Source organism: Momordica charantia (genome assembly GCF_013281855.1).
Source record: "Momordica charantia cultivar OHB3-1 chromosome 6 unlocalized genomic scaffold, Mcharantia_2.0 BLBB01000006.1, whole genome shotgun sequence".
Taxonomy (NCBI): domain Eukaryota; kingdom Viridiplantae; phylum Streptophyta; class Magnoliopsida; order Cucurbitales; family Cucurbitaceae; genus Momordica; species Momordica charantia.
Window position 1 is genome coordinate 9,938,940 of NW_028275164.1, and position 21,857 is coordinate 9,960,796.

Here is a 21,857-nt window from a genome sequence, read left to right on the forward strand (position 1 = left end):
TCTAAATATGGATAGATCCGTAATTTTATATGGGCTTTTATTATAAACGAGTTACCTATAGACAATTATAAAGAGTTTAGTAAAAATGACATTTATGAAATTAGGATCATCTAAACCGACTAATTATGTACTAATCTTTTTTGTTTTGTACAATTCAGTCACTTGTTTAAGTTCATGGTCTAGCTTGATAAAATTAGTTTAAAGTAAAAAATCGAGGTGCTAAATTAAGCATAGAAATAAAATAGAAATTATTTTTCTTCTATTTTATACTTTTTTGTGTGCTGTTTAAGGAATTTTATTGCGTCAAAGCTGCCACCTCAGCTCTAACACCGTCCGAGGGCATAATTTTAAGGCAATTTTGGCAAAAGGAACATTAATATGTATATGTATTAATCCATGCCATATGAATTAGGGTATAAAATTAGCCTTCTAAATTTATAAATTTAGTTGGTTCAAAAGTTCACCTAAATCAATTTTGGTTAAATCGTTATGAGTTTTAAAACTACTTCTTTTACTTACTATGAATACACTTATTTTAATTTTATTTCATTTAATAGTTCATCCTAGTTTATTTATTCTACGACAACTTTTAAAAATAACTTTTGAAACTTTTAGAGCGTGACTTTTCACGAAATAGATAAACATTGACGTACGAATCTTGATTTCAATGTTAGAAAATAGGTAAATTAATGTTGAAGATAGTAACATTTATTTTTTTGTCTGTTATATAATATTTTGAATTAGTGATGTGAATAACCCCGATTAAACTGACCTTGATATTTCATGGTTGAATTGACTTGGGATCATTTTTTAATAAAAATTGTTTGGGTTGAATAAATTTACAACTCGAACAATTGGATTGGGTCTAAATAGTACCTCAACCTAATGTAGTCCATTCAGGCTTTCGCCTGGGCCACTCAGCTCACTCTCGGTGTGAGTCGATTTGAACCAATTGGACTTGTACCTTGTCGAATTTTGCATTCTATCTCTCTAATTTTTAGACCGAATACTTGTTTGAGCATTTATCTAACACTGTCTCTTTTTTCTTTTTTCTTTTTCTTTTTCTTTTTCTTTTTTTTTTAATTTACTAAGTTGTCTTTTATCTTTTTATAATAAAGTTATCTTCACTGGAGTTAACACATCTGATATGATGTTTACTTGTAGCTTAATTACTAGTACCTAAGCTTCACGTGAATTATTTTTACTATAAAAATATTACTCGTAATTAACAATCCTAATTACCCTTTAACTAGTAAAAATCTAATTTACACACTATTTATGGTTGCACTGAAAATAAGTTACATAAATCTAATCCAATTTAATCCTCACTATTCATTGTACTTCAAAATAATATTATTGAAAGGAAAAATCACAGCATGTCACATGAACTAATACTACAGGAACCGACCTGAAGTGTTCACCACTGATGATTTAGAACTTCAAGCAAAGGTGAGGATTCGACGGCTTCCACTGACAATTTAGAAAAATTCAACGACCTTAACAATAGAATAAGTAACATAATGATTCTCACCTAACTTCTATAAACACATCATCACTCCACCCAATTCGGAATGCAACTTTGTCTGAAATCGGTCTAGAGATTCGAACTTTGAATTGACTTGAGCAATGGAATGTATGTTATTTTGTTGTAGGTCTTCTATCCAACTCGCTTGAATCCGACGAATTCGACAAACACAAATATTATTCAGTTGCTTTTCATTTAAAACATACTCCAAATTCATTTTTTCACAGTGAAAATCTAACATAATTTAACTCTTTCTTTTTCCTTTCAATCGAATGATCATTTTATTCAGCACAAAGAATATTCATACACTTGAGACAGCAATTATTTGTACAAAAAAAATAATAAATAAATAAATAAAAAGCCAGCAATTATTTCCACATGACACAATTATTAAACTATACCATTTGAAATAAACTTCAAATCAAGTCTTATCCATTTGGATTTATCCAACCATTTGAACAACTAACATGATTGTAGTTTGTCTTTTAATTCTATTTGCGTTTATTTATTTATTTTTATTTATTATTATTATATTTTATTTTTTCAGTAGAATCGGTGATAATTGAAACTTTCTATTTTTTTTGATACTATATGTCTTAATTATTGAACTTTCCTCAAATTAACCATATTTTTAAATTGATTTTTAATATCTCTTATTGTTTGTAAAAAAATCTAAAAAGTATATTTTAGCATAATTCAACTGGTAAAAGATTAGTCTTTGAATCTTCCTCTGATTCTTCCCCATATTTTAAAAAACTATTTTTTCCTATTAATTTTTACCACTAAATTAAATGGTATTGGTATGATTATTTCATTATTATACATGTGTCAAATAGTTCAAAATGGAGGGAGAGATGTAACCTTCAAACATTTAGGAAGGTAAATAATGTCTTAATAGGTTTATGTCTACTTCTTTGTAATTCAATACAAAACTATTAGAAAAAAATGATAAAGGTGAAAATTGCTTAGGAGTCTATGGTAGGAAGATAATATAGTGGTGTAGGATTTTCTCCATTCAACCATGCGTGAGAGTGAGAATTCGAAAATCAGACTTTTTGTCAAGAATATATAACTTATTCTTTTTTTTTAATCCAAAAAATTTATAACTTAATCAGCTGAACTATCATCATATTGACAGTGGTATAAATTTTTAACCAATCATTTGGTGATGATATTACCATCCAATAAGAAATTTAGAAATAATCCAGGAAAAAAAAGTTCAAAATATTTGCATAATTATCATTTACATGTATGGCAATGTTTTGCAGCTAATCAAATTTGTACTATGTTTCCTATTTTGCCTCCTATAATATTTAATGCCCATTATGATTTGTCAATAGTTAGTAGTCAATATATGGAAAGTATATCACCTTTCGAAAACAAATTATGGAAAGTCTGTAAAATTGAGATTCTTTCCTAATTGTTTCTTTCTTTAAAATTTTTTTTATATTTTTTAATTTTCAAAAAGTAAAAGAAAACGAGCTTTTGCTTTTTTTGCTACAAGCTTTACACTTAGGAGACTTTGTTTTTTTTTTTAATCCTCATTATATATCTATTTTATGTTATACCTTTTTAAAAAAAAAAAAACATTAATTTTAGTATACATTGTTATAAAGTTAATTATTGCTCCGTATAGAAAAGTCAATACTACAACTTTTGTTACTTCAAATGAAGAAAATATTTGGCTCCTTATCGGTGAGGTCTCAATTTTGTACTTACCATCCTTTGAAAAATTAACAGCTCATTATTTTTTAAAAAAGTGTCTATTGTTTAATTGTCAAACATTTAATAATAGTGATGGCAAGATTTTTCGAGTAAAATAGGCGTTTTGATTCTACTTCAATCTCCGAAATTGTTATAAAATAGGTTTTGGTAGTGTATATACTTTATCTAATAGTTCATCAACAACTTGTATGGGAAATCTGTTGAATCAAATGGTTTTCTTATTCTTAGCCTAGCGATTTAGCTGCCATCCTTATAACTCAAGCTATTGGGCGATTTGTACTTGGTCAAATAATTTTAGCCAATAAAATCTCTTTAAGATTTCCAAATTAGAAGTTTGGGAAACTCCTTTTGCTTTCAAAGTAGATTGCTTAGAGGTTTAAACACCTTCAAATACAATTGCAATATTTCTTTAATGATCTTTGATATTACTTTTGAAAATTAGAAGTTTGGAAAACTTGTCTCCCTCCCATAGTATATATCAAGTTCGATTCAACTAATACTCGACATTGTATACCTTTTTCCATCATCTTCAAGGCAGTGACAAATCCATAATTTTGTGTCACGGGACACAAATACATATAACTTAGACAATTTGTATCAATTTGTACTGTGCACTTAGCGTTGCAATCTTCACCTAACTTTAAAATGTCAGCAATTGAGTTCAAGTTCAAGGAAATCAAAGATTTTGACAAGCTTGGTCCCATTTAAAGTGATGGTGTCTCCTCACTTCTACTAAACTTGATGATAGGTAAAAAATCTTTGATTTACCATCTTTGGTAGGTCAAAAGTCAAAGATTTTGACAAGCTTTGATATTGCTTTTCAAAATTTACCATCTTTGGTAGGTCAAAAATCAATTCTAAACTTGTTGATTAAGCTCATTCTAGGCACAAAATGCCTTTAAGCCTTCCTCCTAGGTAGGGTATAGCGTGTGATTATCGATGTTCTCACTTTCGTTTAGCTTATTCATAGATAAGTATAATTCTATTATGACCAATCAACCGTAAAAATCTAATATGCAATCAACGCCTCATCTTAGAACACTAAGGGCTCGTTTGATAACCATTTCGAAAACAGCCGGTTGGTTTTTAGTTTTTAAAAAACAGGATTGTTTGATAACCAATTCAATTTTCTGTTTTTTGTTTTTCAAAAATCATTTTGAAATTTTATGTAAATTTCAAAAACAAAAAAAAAAAAAGTAATTTTCCAAAACAGGCTTTTGTTTTTCAAAATCTCATTTCTTCTTCTAATATTCAACTTTTTTTTTTCTTTCCCATATTTATATCTAAAAAATTTATTTTTCATTCTAAAATTTTTTTTATTTCTAAATTTCTCTCCCCAAACTTTATTTTTCTGTCTCTAAAATTTTCATATTTTGAATATTTATGGTTATTTGTCTCTCTCCAAAATTTTCTGTATTTTTTTTCTAAAAGACTAGTTTCATTTCTCTCTCTAAAATTTTAATATTTTTCCTAATTTTTTTCTCTTGAAAATTTCATATTTTATAACTTTTATATCTCTTCGTAATCTATTTTTTCTTCTCAAAATTATATTTTATTTTCTCATTCAATTTTCTTTCACTATAACTTTTATTTATATGTGTATTTATTTATTTTATATAAAAAATATATTTTGAATCTTCTTTTTATCTCTAAATTTGTTTCCACTCTAATTTTTCTCTTTCTTTATAATTTCCTTTTTTTCTTTAACATATATTTTCCTCTCGACTTTATTTTTTCCTCTAAAATTTTTCTCTGTCTTTAATTTTTATTTCACTATTTTTTTCTAAATATTTTTATTTATCCCTCTAAAATTTATCTTCCAAAAGTTTATTTACATCCCCATTTTCATGTCTCTACATTAGGGAAGACAAAAATTTCCGTAGGGTCGGATCCCAAAAATAGAAAATGCACGTCCCGACCCCGTCCCTGTCCCCGTCCCCATCCCCATCCCCAATTCCATTTTTTAAATAATTAATATCACTCGTACCCACATCATCTCTACCCTACATAAAATTTTCTCTCTCTAATATGTATACTTTAAAAACACAAAACTAAAAACGGTTACCAAACATGATTTGGTTTGTTGTTTTTTAAAAACAAAAAACGAAAAGTGGTTATCAAATATATATAGTTTTTGTTTTTTTAAAAACAGAAAACCAAAAACCAAAAACTAAAAATTAAGGGCCCGTTGATAACCATTTCGTTTTTTGTTTTTGGTTTTTGATTTTTAATTTTTCAAAAACATGATTGTTTGATACCAATTCAATTTTCTGTTTTTTATTTTTCAAAAATCATTTTGAAATTCTAGGTAAATTTCAAAAACAAAAAAAAATAGTTTTCAAAAACAGGTTTTTGTTTTTCAAAATCTCATTTCTTTTTCTAATACTCAACTTTTTTCTTTCTTTCTTATATTTATCCCTAAAAATTTTATTTTTTACTCCAATTTTTTTTATTTCTAAATTTCTCTCTACAAATGTATTTTTTCTCTTTAAAATTTTCATATTTTGAATATTTATTGTTATTTGTCTCTCTCCAACATTTTCTGTATTTTTGTTTTTTTTTTCTAACAGTTTCATTTTTCTTGCTAAAAAATTAATATTTTTCTTAACTTTTTTCTTTTGAAAATTCCATATTTTATAACTTTTCTGTCTCTTAGTAATATGTTTTTTTTTCTAAAAATTATATTTTGAATATTATTTTTTCTCTAAATTTGTTTCCACTATAATTTTTCTCTTTCTTTATAATTTCTTTTTTTTCTTTAACATAACTTTTCCTCTCGACTTTCACTCTAACTTTCATTTATCTTTGTTTTTATTTATTTTATATAAAAATTGTATTTTGAATATTGTTTTTATCTCTAAGTTTGTTTCCACTATAATTTTTCTCTTTCTTTATAATTTTTTTTTTTTACCATAACTTTTCCTCTCGACTTTATTCTTTAATTTTTCTCAACCTATTTTTTTTCTAAATATTTTTATTTATCTCTCTAAAATTTATATTCCAAAAGTTTATTTACATCTCTATTTCACGTTCGTAACAAAGATTTCCACAGGATTGGGTCCCAAAAATAGAAAATGCATGTTCCGACCCCATCCCTGTCCCTGATTCCATTTTTAAAATAATTAATATATTTTTATTACACTTTTTTATATTTAAATTCTAAAAATAATTAAAAACAATTATAAAATCGATAATTTTTTTCGAGAACATCTCTCGGACCCAAGAACGAGGTGGAGACGGAGACTAAAAGTTTACACGAGCCCAATAATGAAGAAGAGTATCCTCAATCGCACCCACATCATCTCTACTTTATATAAAATTTTCTCTCTCTAATATGTATTTTAAATTTTCTAACTTTTTAAAAACAAAAAATTAAAAATAAACATGTTTTAGTTTTTTGTTTTTTAAACACAAGAAACAAAAAATAGTTATCAAACATGTATGATTTTTATTTCTTAAAAACTGAAAACCAAAAACCAAAAACTAAAAACAAGAAAAACCAAAAACCAAAAACCCAAATAGTTATCAAACGGACCCTAAATTGTCAACACTCTCCTAAGCTCATAACCATCTCTTCTTTTTTCTACCTATATTTACCAAGAGATGACATTCTGGAAGAACAAGAATTCTGATGGGCCAATGTTCACTAGTTTTTACGAACAAACTTTTCCTTTTATTCAAAAGATTTTATCGTGTATGTCCTTGTTGATGGTTACTTGTAAACTTTCGATTTCACTGCTCAACGACTCTTAACACAGTAAATACTTCTTTTAACAATAGCATTTTAAAATAGCCACAAAATAAGGAATGATACAAAAGCTTTCCTAGCTCCTCACCATTAACAATAGCATTTTATGTAAGTGTTTAACGAATATTGCAAGTGTTTTCAAAGATTTCACTGCTGGAAAAGAAGTAGTTTTAGCTATCTGTCCTTTATACGAGAGAGTTGAGAGAGGGAAGAGATTTGGTTTTAAGTTTAAAAAACAAAGTACTTAGTTCAGTTAGTAAAGGCAGAGCATATACAACCACAACAATACAGCAACTGAATCTACCTACAAAAGCCACCTTCAAGCCAGAGGCACATGTAAAAACAGAAATCTCATACACAATAAAACCAAGCTATTAAAGGAAAAACAATCTGTAAACATGAAATGTAACGAACAAACCAGAGTAGTACAACAGTGCATAGTAACCAGCAAACACGTCTGACACGTTTCACAAATTATTTCTGGACCTGAGTAGACCTCAACCACATTTAAAACTAGAAAGTACCTAAAGATTCCGGTTCACTCGTAACAAAATAGTGCAATAACAACCAGCTCCCTTACTTGACTGAGAGTAAGGGTGATTCATATCAAAGATTGTAGTCCTCCAAACCAAACATATGATTTGAAACCCACCATCATCCAGTTCAGGTAACGTAGATTCTTACCCGCAAAGAGAATACGCCCAAAAGTCTTCGGAGACAACTTGCCAAGCAGCACAATATTATCAACTCACCTGCCATCGGATGATGGTAAAAGCAATTTCGACAGCTAGACTCGACAGTTAAGTAGATTTACTGAGTACACCATCTTATCCCCCCCACCAAATCCCTTGAGATAAGCCCCAAAACCGATGAACTTAAGAAGACCTTCTAACCACACCCCAAGAAACCTGACAAGGCATTTACTTCCATACGAACAGCTCATCGAAAAATGTTTCCAACCTTTCTCTTCCCCCTCTTGCTGGAGAGCTCGGCCAATTCGCTACAACAAAAAAAAATGCAATACAGATCGTGTAAAATCATCTTGCACCTAACCACCCAAGTTTATGCATACACAAGAAAAGCCAACAGATAACAAGAATCTAACATAGGTCAAACTAGGTATCTTTTCACCAAATGTATCTGTCCCATGCAACCACCATGATATGATAAAGCTACTCCAATTACCCAAATTCTAGTGCACAAGAAAAAGTAAGACTTGCAAACGTTCTTTCAATTCTCACCCCCCACACCATGCAATTCAACTTTCATCAAAGCCTTTAAAAGATCCAATTGATCTTTCATAGCTCCAAAGATGCAAGAGTACATATGCTAAAAGATCCCATTTAATCATCGGAAGATAGCACTTTTCCCGGAGTTGTAGTGGATAACTAGTTTCATCTTTTTTTTTTAGTTCTTTCCTTCAAACTAGTAAACACCAAAGTGAAAAAAGAGCAACACTTTCTTAATAATCATGGTTAAAAGAGAGAAAAGGGAACGTACGCCTGCTTGCCTAAATGGAACTAAAACAAACATGCTGAACAAAAGGTGATCGTATATAAGAGATGGATGCATGTCAACTAGAAAAGTGGGAATATATGGGAGGTAAAGTACCTGTTATGGTAGCAAGTGCCTGCTTAAATCCAAGGCCAGAAATGCTCCAACAAATTTTTCAACAGGCAGCAAAGGTGGAGTTCAATTTGGCACCAGGATGTGGTCCGATCACCATTATCATTCCCAAGAACCTCAAGAATCAAGGAAATAAGTCAAGACTAAAACTTTATTAACAAACTTAATCATTTATTACCATCGCAATTACAATTCAGGGTAGATGAGAGTAACATACCATCTATCTCTCGAACTGACATCACATGAAATAACGACCTGTCCATATAGACTGTCCTGGATATTGCTCAGGCAGCGGAGTAAAGAGTTGACTACCACCATTCACAAGCTGTTGATGTGGCTGTAGATGTTGTTCATTGTGCTGTTTTAGCTGCTCAAGCACCTGAAAATCAGGCCAGCCTTTCTGTTTCCCGATTGGAGACTGCACACTGGGAACCTGTTTGCCCGGAAAAGGGAAGTTGATTGTGGCACTCATGACATTACTACCACCAAGTTGCTGGGCATTCATATGAGATGTGTGATGTATGGCATTACCAGGGTCTTTTGTAGAAGAGGGCAGCTGATATCCATCCAACCAGCTATAATCATCCATGATCTGATTCTCACTTTTAAACTCTGAACCAGGAAGGAATTCATTAGCATGCTTAGTAGGAACATTGTTGAATCCGGGAGGAGGTCCAAGATGCCTAACTGGTCGACCAACTGGGTTTTTTCTCAACCCTGTTTGAAGGCTAGAAAATGCGCTTGTAGTCATTGGGTCTATAATGCAACCAAACGATGCAGGAGCATCATTCCTAGACTGTACAAGAGCTCCTAGGGGTTTCTTGTCACTGTAAAATGCATCATTATTTATGCTAACAGCTTGTTTGATAGGCATTGAGTGAGCTGCCGGATTAAACATGCTTATATCATTCTGAAGATCGGAATTCTTCCCATGCCCGTTCTCCAATAACCTCAAACTTTGCAAGCAGTTAGCAAGAGAAGCATCCTGTTCGACTGGCCATCTAGAAGCATTCATCTGAACTGTTTGCCAATGGAGTGTGTTAATATTACAAGCAGTTACAGGTACTTGAGAACTTGACTCAAAATTATTTGGCTGGTGAACATCATCAGGAGAGGTGGACGGCATGCCATGATAAGATCTCAGATCACCTCCAGAAGCATTTCTTCCCGGTTGCAAACCTTCATAACCTGACCGCAGTGTATCAGTCACATCAATTCGCTTCTCAGAAACTAGTGGCTTGAAGACAATTACTTCATCCTCCTCTTCCCCTTCCAAAACTAGCTGTGAACTTGACTTCCCAACTGCAAAATTGTTTGCTTTCTCTACTTGAGTTTCTTGCATCACGTTGCCTGTACTGGGCATGATGCTAGAAGATGATGGGATGACAAAATCATTTTGCACTTCAGGTTCAATACCAGTACAAAACTTTTTCACCTTCGAATTGTAGTATATTGGTTCTTGATCAATCTTGACTACATTTGCTAAAGCCTTCCCCGCAGACAGAATCCTTTTAGCACGAGCAACCTTCTCTTTATTGCCATCACTTCCGGAATGTTTCCTTGAAAAATCCAATATAGTTTGTGCAGGAATAAGCGGCAAGAATCCCCTCAATTCAAGATCCTCCCATAATGCAAGCCGATTTTCAGTTTCACCCTCTTCATACTTGCTGAGATTAAAAAAGCAAGTTTCATCCTCGTCATCTTCTAAAGACACAGAACCACTTGACAACAGTTTATTGAAGAATGAGATGCAAAGGTTCCAAAACTTTGATCTAGCAGTTGCCTGCTTTTCATCCACTTCACTGCTTGCTGCAATTTCTGGGCAACAAGCCAACCATTCAACAAGAACTAGAAGGCCAGGCAGAAAAAGACTTGACAAAGGATCAACCAACTGGGAACATCTATCCAAAATAGAACCCATCAACTCAAACACTGCAATATGTGCATTCTGGAGCAAAACAGCCCGCTGTACAATTTCTGAGTATGTCTGACCTTCAGTCTCTTTATTCACATTGTGAACTGTGAATATAAGAATTGCAACAATTCTAACTATGATGAGACTGTTCTCAGCAGCATCCGTTCCAAAACTCAGTTCCTCTTCAGGTCCAGAAGACAAAAGTTCGCAGAGACTACTATTGACCAATGAGAGGACTTCAGCAAACGTCTCTAGGCTGAAGGAGAAAAAGAATCAGATTAAGTGATATACATTTCCCAACCCAATTATTAAAAAAAAAAATGAAAAGGAAAACATGTATATTGTCCAAGTAATTACCTCGTGCGAGTGAAAAGAATTCCATTTAGCCGAACAAATCTGATGCAAAAGGATCTAAATGTCTCATGAGGAGATAACGCGCTCTCCTTTGGGGGTTCAGTACTAGAATCTTTAGTTGCAAGCTTTACTTCTCCCTTCCGTCCTTTTCCACTAAACCGAACAGGTGATTCCTTCACCACAGAATTTTTAGCAGTCCCAGACAATTGAGCGTAGCTCTGACGGTTCTGCAAAAAATAGGATACATAGAATGGCATCACCATGCTAATAGATAGAGGGAAAAAGAAGATTCTCCAAAGGAGGGCATTATATATGTATATATATATATGTATAATCAAGAATGGAAAAAATAAAGGGAAAAAGAAGAAGATTCTCCACATCATGGAAGACCTCTGTTGCATCAGATCACATATTATCAGCAAGGCGTTTCGACTCAATTTCATTGCTTCACCATTTAAACTTTATTTACTACATACGGTCGACAGGAATCCCATATAACCAGCCTTTTTTCTGGTTAGAGAACAAATATCCCACTCCATAAATAAATATTGACAATGGTAATATCATGATTATGACTGCATATCATTATGAATGCAAGGTATGGACTGGTAGTTATTACATTATTTTCCCATCCCACCTGATAAGTTATTTAAAATCTCCTGAGTGCAAAAAGATTCACAGTAAGATCATTCAAGAGGTTGCCAATATTGAATTAAATGTCCAACTATAGAACCAGCAATAAGAAAACTAGGCTGACAAACAGCTAAGGTCGTCGGCATCCAAATAATGTAAATAGTTAAAATACAGATAATTGATTGCTCCAATGAAGTTTCTAATCCATTAAAATCCAATCAAGATTTGAAATGAAAGAGCACCTTAGGACTTCATTGAAGTTAATATATTATATTGATAGTTATTAATTTGCTAGGTGAATGCTAAAACTTGGAACCATGGCCAAGATTTAAAGTGGATAAAGTTTCAGAATCAAAAAGAATCTTTATGGAATTAAACAAAATACATAACTGAAACAAATTAGTAAGTCTTGTAGAACAGCAACCTTGAAATTTAAATAGTAGCACAACATCTTGTAGCATTTTGAAAATTAAATCCACAAGTTATAAGCAGTAGAGAGACAAACAAAGAAAATACATAAGAAAGACTGCAGTAGATGGCATACTAATGGCAAATACCTTCTCAAATGCAACAATCAAATTATCTCTGGCAGTAGAAAATGGAGCATCAACAGCCAGACTCCGGAAATATCGATAAACAGCTACCAACTCATCTCCTGAGTATGAAGCTAATATAGCAAGCTGAAAGATGGGAACACTTGAACATAAGTGAAGAGCTCAGAAAGATGAGGTTGAGAAGCATATAAATCGAAGGCAAATAAAAAAAGTAATAAAGGAATCAAAATAAAGGATTGATATTCAAGAAATTCAGTAAGGACCTGATGATGAGGATTGCCACTCGATGGCCAAAGTGATGCTGCTTGAAGGTAGTAACCTGAAGCTGCATTGTACTCCCGATTTTTTGAGTCGCCTTCCCCATATAATCCTTTGTAACGTGCAAGATCACCCAAGTATATCAAACACCGATGACAAGATATGAGCCCTTTCTTCATGTCAGCAGACTTCTTTCCATCTTTATCTGTAGCAATACAGTTGTCCGCATCCTCCGAGAAAAAACCCAAAGGAAGGCCATATTTTGCTCTGATTTTCAATATTAAATCATGGTAAAATCCAGTGGCTTCTGAAAGAAATGTTTTGAACTGCAGTCTTATTTTTGAAACTCGATCAGGCCTTGTAGGCACTCCCGGAGAATTGTTAGAGTTGTTAGAACTATTAGAACTGTTAGAGCCAGCAGAAGCTAAAGCAGCGCTGAAATGTGCTCTCAGCTCCTCAATTCTCTTGTAATGCAATTGCCACAGAGCATATTCAGTATTGTGCTGTTCAGAAAAAGCATAGTCCTCAAGGATTATTGCTTCATAATTTTCACGCATTTGTTGCCATGCATTGGGATCTGAAGGAATTCGAGCCTGAGCTGATCTTCTTCGCCGATTCTCCAACTCAATATTCTGTAGAAGAGATAGACATAAAAATGATTGACATAAGTTAAAAACACATGCATCACATATTCTACTAGAGACCCATAGCATATCCAAGTTCTCTTACATGCAAAAACTCATCTCACTCTAATCGCTACCCATAGCATACAAAAAGTTACGTTTACCTCTAATCGGGTTTAATCATGAGCAATGTTTTCTGATTACAAAGTTACAGACTAAAAGCAAAAAATGGTTCTGAGAAAGAACAAAAAGAAAAAACTACCTTTTCATAAAGGCGTTGCGCACGCTCCCATGATGAAGAAGCGGAAGAAGACATTTTAGCCATCTCTATGTTTATCTTCCATCCATTGTGTTCAGATTATTCATACCGCATATATCTGCATGAAATTCATAAACCATCAAAGCATATTAAATAGCAGAAATACGTAGAAAATAAAATAGTGAAGGAAAGGCCCAGGCATCCACAAAAGGGTTACTAAGCACGGTAGATAAGTCAAACAAAAATTAGTCAAGGTAATCACAATATGAACTTTTTTATGAGAAACCATGCTTTCATTGTGAAAAAATGAAGGAATAAAAGGGCATACAAAAAACAGCACAAACCCAAAAGGAGCCAAACTAAAAAGCAAACAATATATAGACTTCAAACTAATGTTATATCCAACATAAGCTATCACTGCCTTTCACAAATAATTAAAAGTACACCCTTTTCATAGACAACTCCCCAACAATGAATGACTAAAGGACCAAGTAAAAAAACTGAAATATCCAAAACACAAATCACAACAAGATGAAGTCAAAACTTGTTAAGAGATATCTTAAATACAATTGCATGACAGATAGAATAAAACAGACGACTGGCAAAGTTAATAGTGTCTGTACTAATAATAATGTGGAGATACATAGCTAGCATTTAATATAGTTGTAAATACTTTGATTAGAATTCTCATCACCTCCAATCATATTTAGTAACACTGTTGGAATTACCCAATGATCAAAATACAATCTCTAACTCAGATGTATCATATATGTTCCACTATGGGGAAGATAATAAGTTCTCTACCCTTCAGCCTCAAAGATTAAAGTTCCATGATGAGGAAAAACCCACAAACCACGTAACCTTATCAACTCAATTAACCGAAAGATTAAGATGGCATCTCAACATGAACCTACAACTCCTATATAATTTTCTAAAATCCATCAAATTGTTCCTCAAAGAAGAACACAAACATTAACATGAAGTAATTATCATACTGGAAGATTCGTCCATTATTACTAACTTACTAAAAATCTTAAAATTATCAACCTGTTAAATTCCTATCTTTCAGATCACAAACCGAAGAAAAGCAGCAAGCACAAGCGTTCATCTATTAAACATGATCATACAAATCTTTCTTCCACACCTTTTCAGAATTAAATAATGAATTACACCTTTACATGGAGTTTACATTAATACACTGAAAAAGGAAACCCAAAGGGCTTGCTTCCAAAGTGAGGTAAAGGTAAGAAAGCCGTGCCTTCAACAAAATATAAATGTTTTGAGCAATCCAAGAAAATTCACAAAACAGACAGTTGAATCGAAATTGATATTCAAAACCCATCCCTACCAATGCCAGATACAATTGTTATAAACCCTGACAGACCTAACTATCCAATTCCTATTCCCCGGAAACAAGAAGACTTTTACCCACCGGTAGTTATCTACAAAAATAAATAAATAAATACGCAAGAAACCCAACTGGGGCTCTCCAACGATATTACTCTCCCCATCAAAAATCAAGATACGATACGTAGAATCCCGCCGAGTTGACCTCAAAATTCCAGCTTGACTTCATTCGGATTCCAATTCCAAGAGTCGCAAAGAAAACAAAAAACCCAGAAAATATCCGCCGGTGGCCACCCCCGAAAAAAACCCACGGAAAAGAAAATCAAAAAAACGGTCAAACAAAACAAATACAGTAGAGAAACAAATGGGAAAACAAACCCAGATCTAACAATTCAGCGACGAGAATTAACGAGCTCCAAAAATCACAAACAGGACAGAAAAAAAAAAAACCCCGAAATCGAGAAAAAGGAAACAAAATCACCATTGCGAGGAATTGGAAGAATACCTGAGGAGCGCGATCGGATCCACGGTGAAAGGGAATTGGGAGAAGAGGAAGAAGAAGAAGAAGAAGATGGAATTAGGGTTGGAGAAGGAACGGAAAAGGGTTGGGTTGAAGAGGATGAGATTGGGGTTTGGTTTTTGGTTCTGGTTTCGATTTGGGGATTTTGGAATTCCTCTTTTCTTTTCTGTGTGTTTTCTTTCTTTTTCAATGTGTTTCCGTCGTTTTCTTTCTTTGCCTATTTTCTTCCTTCAACCAAAGCCTACGTGGCCGCAACGACGCCGTTTTCAACCAACATTTCTCTTCTGCACGTGATGTGCACGCGCTAAGGTTGGAATTTTTCTCTTTTTTTTCTTTTTTTCTTTTTTTTTAAGATATCTAAGGTAGGAGTAAAAAATATATATTTCTTTTTGTTTTAAACTATGTGAATAATTTTCTTAGGTTTAGATATTATTTTAGACTCTGCTTTTAAAATATTCAATTTGATTTTTCTACTTTCAATTTTGTATATTTTAGTCTTCTATTTTTTTTAAAAGTGACCAATTTTTTCTCTATTTACAAAAAATAGATAAATAAATAAAATTTATAGGCAATGAAAACTTTTAATACAAATTTATGCCATGTTTCAAGAATTTTTGTGAGTGGACTATCATGCTAAAAATATGGTTCAAAAATGAGAAAAATAAAAATGGAAAGGCCAAGAGGTTATTTTTAAGAAAATATAAGGACTAAAATAGATGTTTTAAAAATATTTTTCACAAAATGCAAATAATATGATGTTTTTTTTTTTGGTTTTTTTAATGTTTTATTAAACTTATTTATGTATGAACATTTCTTATGCTTCTAAGTGTAATTTCATGTTTTTAAATTAATCGGAATAAGGAAATAAATGAAATATAAAAAACAAAAAAAAAATCCACGACATTTTGTTAATTAAAAAGCATGAGAAAATAGTTTTCAGAAGTTAATTTATAATTAGGTTTTAACTCAATCAAAAGACTTCAATTTTGAAATGATGAAGTTAAATGCTTTTGAATAAATATTCTAAAAAAAAAATGCTTTTGAATAAATTGCCTTGGAACTTAATTCTCTTATAATTATTGCACTAATAAAATTTATCTTCTTCTTTTTTTTAAGTGGTGTATTTTAGTAAAGTATATTATTTTAAGAAAAACATTAATCGTTTTAAGAAATTTCTTTTAGATAATTTTTAAAAAATATATTAAATTTAAGTCATAAATATTCATTATTATTATTATTCTTAATTTATTATGGATAATTTTAGAAATGAACCTTAGAAAGAAGAAACAAAATAAATTCAAATTTGGCCACCTGAGCCCATGGTTTCTTTTCCTTTTTAAATACTTAGTGGGCGAAGCTTTTGACTTTTATTAGTTTGTTCAGATTTTTCAATATTCTTTTCCTCTCGGTTTATTTCAAAAATTAATTTATTGTAAACTATTTTATTCACAAATATAAATTCTTCCAATTTTGAATTTTCTCGGATGTCGTAAATCTCTCTTTTTAAAAAATCATATCCCCAAGGTTTAAATACAATTTTGAATTTCATTGATTTTAATCTTTTATCCATTCAAAACGTCTCTTTTGGTCTCTGTTATTTTTAAAAAGTGTTTCATTTTAGTTCAAAAATGTATACACAATGGAAACCCTATAATACAAATTGATGGCTACATTTCAATAAATTTAGCGAGTGAATTGAAAAGTTAAAATTTTAATAGGAAAAAATGAGATAGCAATGCAAATTAATGGACCAAAATGATCCATTTTTAAAGTGAACAACCAAAACAAACCTTTAAAAATATAAAAACTAAAATGATATGGATCAAAATGGATGTTTTAAAAATACAAATATCAAAATGAATTAAAATAACTCCTTACGTCCTTGTTCTAGTTCTATATCAGATAAGACTCCTTATCGTCGGATTTTGGGGATTTTTTTATGCTACTTTAGGATTAAAAAAAAAGGCTTCAAGCTCTTGGTTATCAAATTTTCATATTTGATTTCTATATAAATCAATATGTTATAAATGGTTAGATTAAAGTTTTAGAAACTTTTCAGATATATTTATGTGTTTTACTTTTAATAAGCATCATACACTATTTGTAATTAACTTTATTTCACAAACTTAGAAATCCTTTATTTGATGTAGGTGTTTTTAGGAGTTAAAGTTTGCTTTATATATAATTAATCATATTTACAACCCATAAAATAAAAAGTCTTCATTTTTTTTTGTACACACACATGTTTTTCCTCTTTTATCGATCTAATTGCTTATGTAATTTTTGCTAATTCAGGGAGTCAAGAAAAGGGATTTTATTTTTTCATAGATTCCAAAGATTGAAAATTCAAATTATTGAAAACTAGGAAATTTATGAGAAGACACGAGGGTATACACTTTAAATTTATTTATATATAACTTAATTTATTTGTAAATTTGATTCTTCACGAGCTAAATTTTTGGGCTTGTGAAGAGCATGTCTATTTAGATTTTTTCCTTTTTTTTTTGGGATCAAATGTTTATTTACGGGTCGTTAGATGCCTGTAATTTCAGATGTTCAGAATTTTAGATGTCGGCATCTTCAAATGGTCTTGTTTGTTTCGTAGGAAAATATATAAGAATGTCTGGGAATATCTGGATAACCACGTTTGTTTGGTAGGATTTATTCATGTGAATGTTATAAATTTATATAATATTCCAAAAACGCCTGATATTCATATAATTTATACATTAATCTAATATAACTTGCATTTATATAATAATTTTCCTAAAATTAATTTAATATTTTAGGTTTTTTATATTAATTGCGTATATGTATTAATTTTTTATGTTATTAGGTAGTATTCATATTAATGTAAGACTTTTTTTTAAATAATTATTATTGAATATAAATTTCATTTTCAACTTTATTATTTTTTAAAAATACAATTATATAGTTAATGTTATATGAGGTAAAATTCATTTATTATATTATCAAATTATATTCTTTTAAGAAGAAAAATATCAAAGGTAAGCTGATCGTTAAAAAATTTATTTTATATGTACATATAATACATGAATATACTCAATTGCTTATTAGTTAATGAGTATATTAATTTATTTAAATTATAAAATTACAAATAAAACCAAAGAACTTTGATAAAAGAAAATATATGAAAAAATAACAAATGGTAAAAATGTCTATTGGATACGCTTGACATGAGAATCATGGAAACCCATGTTTCAAAAGGTCATCCAATCGACTCGGATGCCTTCCAGATGAGCATCCTTAGATACTCAAACATCTCCAGATACCCGGGTATCTTACATTACCACAAAACAAACGGCCCCTTAAATTTTTTAATCACCAATGAGGGGGGTTTTCTGGGTGGGAATGGGCACGGGCAAGTAAAGTCCTTGTTTGTTACACAGATTTCAAATCTTTTCCTAGGAATAAGCTATTCTCATGCATCCCTTATTCCCATAGACAAGGCCTTCTTTCCTCACATTCATGGTTTTGTGCCAGACTCTCTCTCTTATTTTAAATATTTTTTATTGTAATTATTTACTTTATTTTATTCAAATTAATTAATTAAAATGAGTTAAAATATTTATATTAAACTTATAATTTCTTTTTGATAGAATATTAAACTTATAATTAATAAAACAACATTAAAATTTTACCAATAATGTACTAAATTAATTATTCTATTATAATAAATTAATTTATTAAAGTGCATACTTCATTTTTTTTTATAAAAATGTAATGAATTGATGCAATTAATAAGATGAAAATGATTAATCTTGTTAAACACATAAAATGATAATTATTAAGATTGATCGCTAAATAAAATCAACAACATTAGTTTAGATATATTATTTATAATATATTTATTAAAGAATCAAAATTAAATTAAAACATAATTGCTTAAAATAATTATTATTTTTATTTAACAAAAATAAATTAATTAATGTAAATTAATTATTGGGAGTTAATTTTGATTTATTTTAATGCTTTATACAAAAATATCATTTTGCTAAATATGTATATATTGAATTTTAGTTACATAACATCTAATATTAATTATTCAATTGATTATTGTGCTAAATTGTCAGTATAGTTAAATTGTTAATTTAAAATTTAGTATGCTAATATAAAATAATTTAATTTATATTATTTGTTTTTTTTATTTAAATTTGATTTGTTATTAATCAAGGTTTACAATGACATAAAATTCATATTTATAGAGTAATCACACAAAATAAACATATATATAATTCATTTTCCGACATCTTAATCCCAGACATATATACAACCAAACACAGTTCCTCAGATATCTTAATCTCAGTCATCTTAATCTCAAGCATCTTAATCTCAAGCATCTTAATGACTGGTAGGTAAATCTTTATCTTACCTACCATCATGTGAAATGTCCAACATGCAGAGGATTTTTGAGACTTTCTCTTGTGTTGGATTAAAGAAAGTCTACTCATTTTTTATAAAAAAGAAAAGGGATAAGTAAGATATTATTGTAATACTGAATCCTCCTCGGTTCAAAATTTCGATGTAAATGTGGAGGTCATGATTTTATGGACATGTGAGGTCCAACGATATTTCAGAAAAAATTATGGAAATTATAGATATTGATGCAAGATTTTTAAATTAGTAAATAAGACTAGCTTAATTAGCCCATAATTAATCAATTTTGACCATCATATCTAAATATATAAATAATATATTTATGAAAATGTCGTTAAGATGAAAACGTAAAAACAAAATCATGTATACATACATAAAAATTATTTGAATTAGTAAATTAAAGTTATTGTTGCTTTGATTTATGTTTTATTGATAATTTCTAATCTAACATAGTCTTTAGTTACATAATTGAAGTGAAATATTAATAGACATAAAAGATGAAATAATGGTAGAAAATTTGAAAAATAAAATTTATTATATACAAATGTTGATATAACTTAATTGATACCAATGATATTTTCCTTTAATTCAAATAAACATATATAATTTTAGGAAGAACATCCCAATTTTAAATGGTCAAACCACTTAGATAAGATTTGATTGGTCTGGTTCAATTATTTTCTTAGGAGGTTTGCTCATTCATAGTATTTTGTATAATATATATATATATATATATATTATATTTTTGCATTCAATAAAAAAATGAATAAACAAAAGTAATAAACAAAAGTAGTAGAAAAACCAAGTAACAAGAAAAATAAAATGAAAAATAAAGGTAAAAGTCAACATAATCATGGAAACAAACTTTGGTTATAAAAAAAAAGTGGGTTTCAAATTATTTAGAAGAAAAAAAAAACTAGATTATCTCACCCAAACAAACTAATTCTATATTTTTTGATCGGTGGTCGATATATCTTTTCAAATTATTTAACCTAAATATCCAAAATATACGTCAATGGGTGTATCTTTTCAGATTATTAAGAAAAAAAAAAACAATTTCTAGATTATAAGTATGAAAAAAAGGAAGAAGGTTGACATTTCCTCCACACGTAGACTACAAGGAGAGAAAAACGATTTTCTCCCTACGTGTCGATGTCGAGGCCCTCGACATATCGAGTGACATTTATAACCCTGTCCATACTAAATTAAAAAAAATTATCCTCTATTACACCGACAATGATTAAGACAAAAAAATCACACCTCATTTTTTTAAACAAAATTATCTATTTTTACATTTGCATTTCTCTCTCTTAGTTATCCAAAGATTGTCATATCCAATATTTAATGACAATCAGCACAAGATAGACTTAAGTATTTTCCGGAAATAAAAAGATAGCATAAGTACAAATGTCAATGTTTCAATTTCATGAAAATATGGACTTCATTGGATGGATAATTATGGAAAAATTATAAAATCAAAATTCATAAAGATTATTTTAATTAACAAATAAGTATTTTTACCATTTTAAAATAACTTTTAGCCTCATGTTATTAGTATTATGCGTATGTTAATGATATTTTGTCTATATTTTCTAAAATTTTGTTAATATGTAAATTTCAATTATGTAGACATGAAAATAGCAATGGAAATCTAATAACTTGGTCCTAAATTTAAAATGGAGAACTGATTCTGACCAAAACATAGCTCGACCGATGGAAATCGAGAACCTCACAAAAAACGCATAGTTGAGTCCCAACTATGTTTGAATTGTAATACTAAAAATAAAAAATAAAAAAGTAAATCAAAGAAGAATGTTGACTTCTGTATGGATGAAGTTAGCTCCGTAGACATTTCAAGTCATACATAAAGGTTGTTCTTACCGAAAAGTTTCGATAATCACAATAAATCTTCGAGAACACTTAAAGATAAGTCCATCAAAAAAAGAATTAGCACTCCAAAGATTATGACAGTGCTAATAAATGGAGACACACAGGTAAACGTTGAGGAGATTCAAAATTCAAATGAACAGTTTTTCCCCTTTGAGATTTAGGTAACCGTGTAGTGGGGAAAATTGGTTGAGTCATGAGGGCGCGTCCCAACAAATTTAATTTAAACCAGTCTAATGACTGGGCGTCCAATTCGGTATATGCCGAATTGGTGCCACCTTTTAATATTTCTCACATGTGCTTTACGCTCTGGTCAGAGACTTGATGACGTTCATCGAATAAGTAAATAATGAAAATTTAACGCTTAAACAAAGGTAAACTGGAAGCCATATCTTAAAGCTTCTTTCAGGACGAATAATTGGAACAGTCTCATCAGTAAGAGTTGAACAAGCATCAAGCAACTAGCTATGGAAATGAAACAAGAA

At 30.3% G+C, this 21,857-nt stretch overlaps 1 protein-coding gene across 1 annotated transcript; it reads right to left on the reverse strand.

Annotated features, from left to right (window-relative positions):
- Positions 1 to 7,333: 7,333 nt before the first annotated feature.
- SMG7 (Telomerase activating protein Est1) lies at positions 7,334 to 15,272 on the reverse strand. Its single transcript, XM_022297530.2, has 8 exons — positions 15,073 to 15,272; positions 13,224 to 13,338; positions 12,344 to 12,970; positions 12,084 to 12,206; positions 10,897 to 11,120; positions 8,842 to 10,795; positions 8,610 to 8,740; positions 7,334 to 7,998 (listed from the first exon to the last, which is right to left on the reverse strand). The coding sequence occupies exons 2-6, from the start codon at positions 13,284 to 13,286 to the stop codon at positions 8,863 to 8,865; spliced, it is 2,970 nt and encodes a 989-aa protein (XP_022153222.1). The 5' UTR covers positions 13,287 to 13,338; positions 15,073 to 15,272; the 3' UTR covers positions 7,334 to 7,998; positions 8,610 to 8,740; positions 8,842 to 8,862.
- Positions 15,273 to 21,857: the final 6,585 nt, after the last annotated feature.

Coding starts and splice junctions, on each gene's coding strand:
- SMG7 (XM_022297530.2), bottom strand. CDS start 13,286: ATGGCTAAAATGTCTTCTTCCGCTTCTTCATCATGGGAGCGTGCGCAA. Junction 12,971..13,223: donor CGCAACGCCTTTATGAAAAG/GTAGTTTTTTCT, acceptor TCTCTTCTACAG/AATATTGAGTTGGAGAATCG. Junction 11,121..12,083: donor TGATTGTTGCATTTGAGAAG/GTATTTGCCATT, acceptor TATTTTTTGCAG/AACCGTCAGAGCTACGCTCA.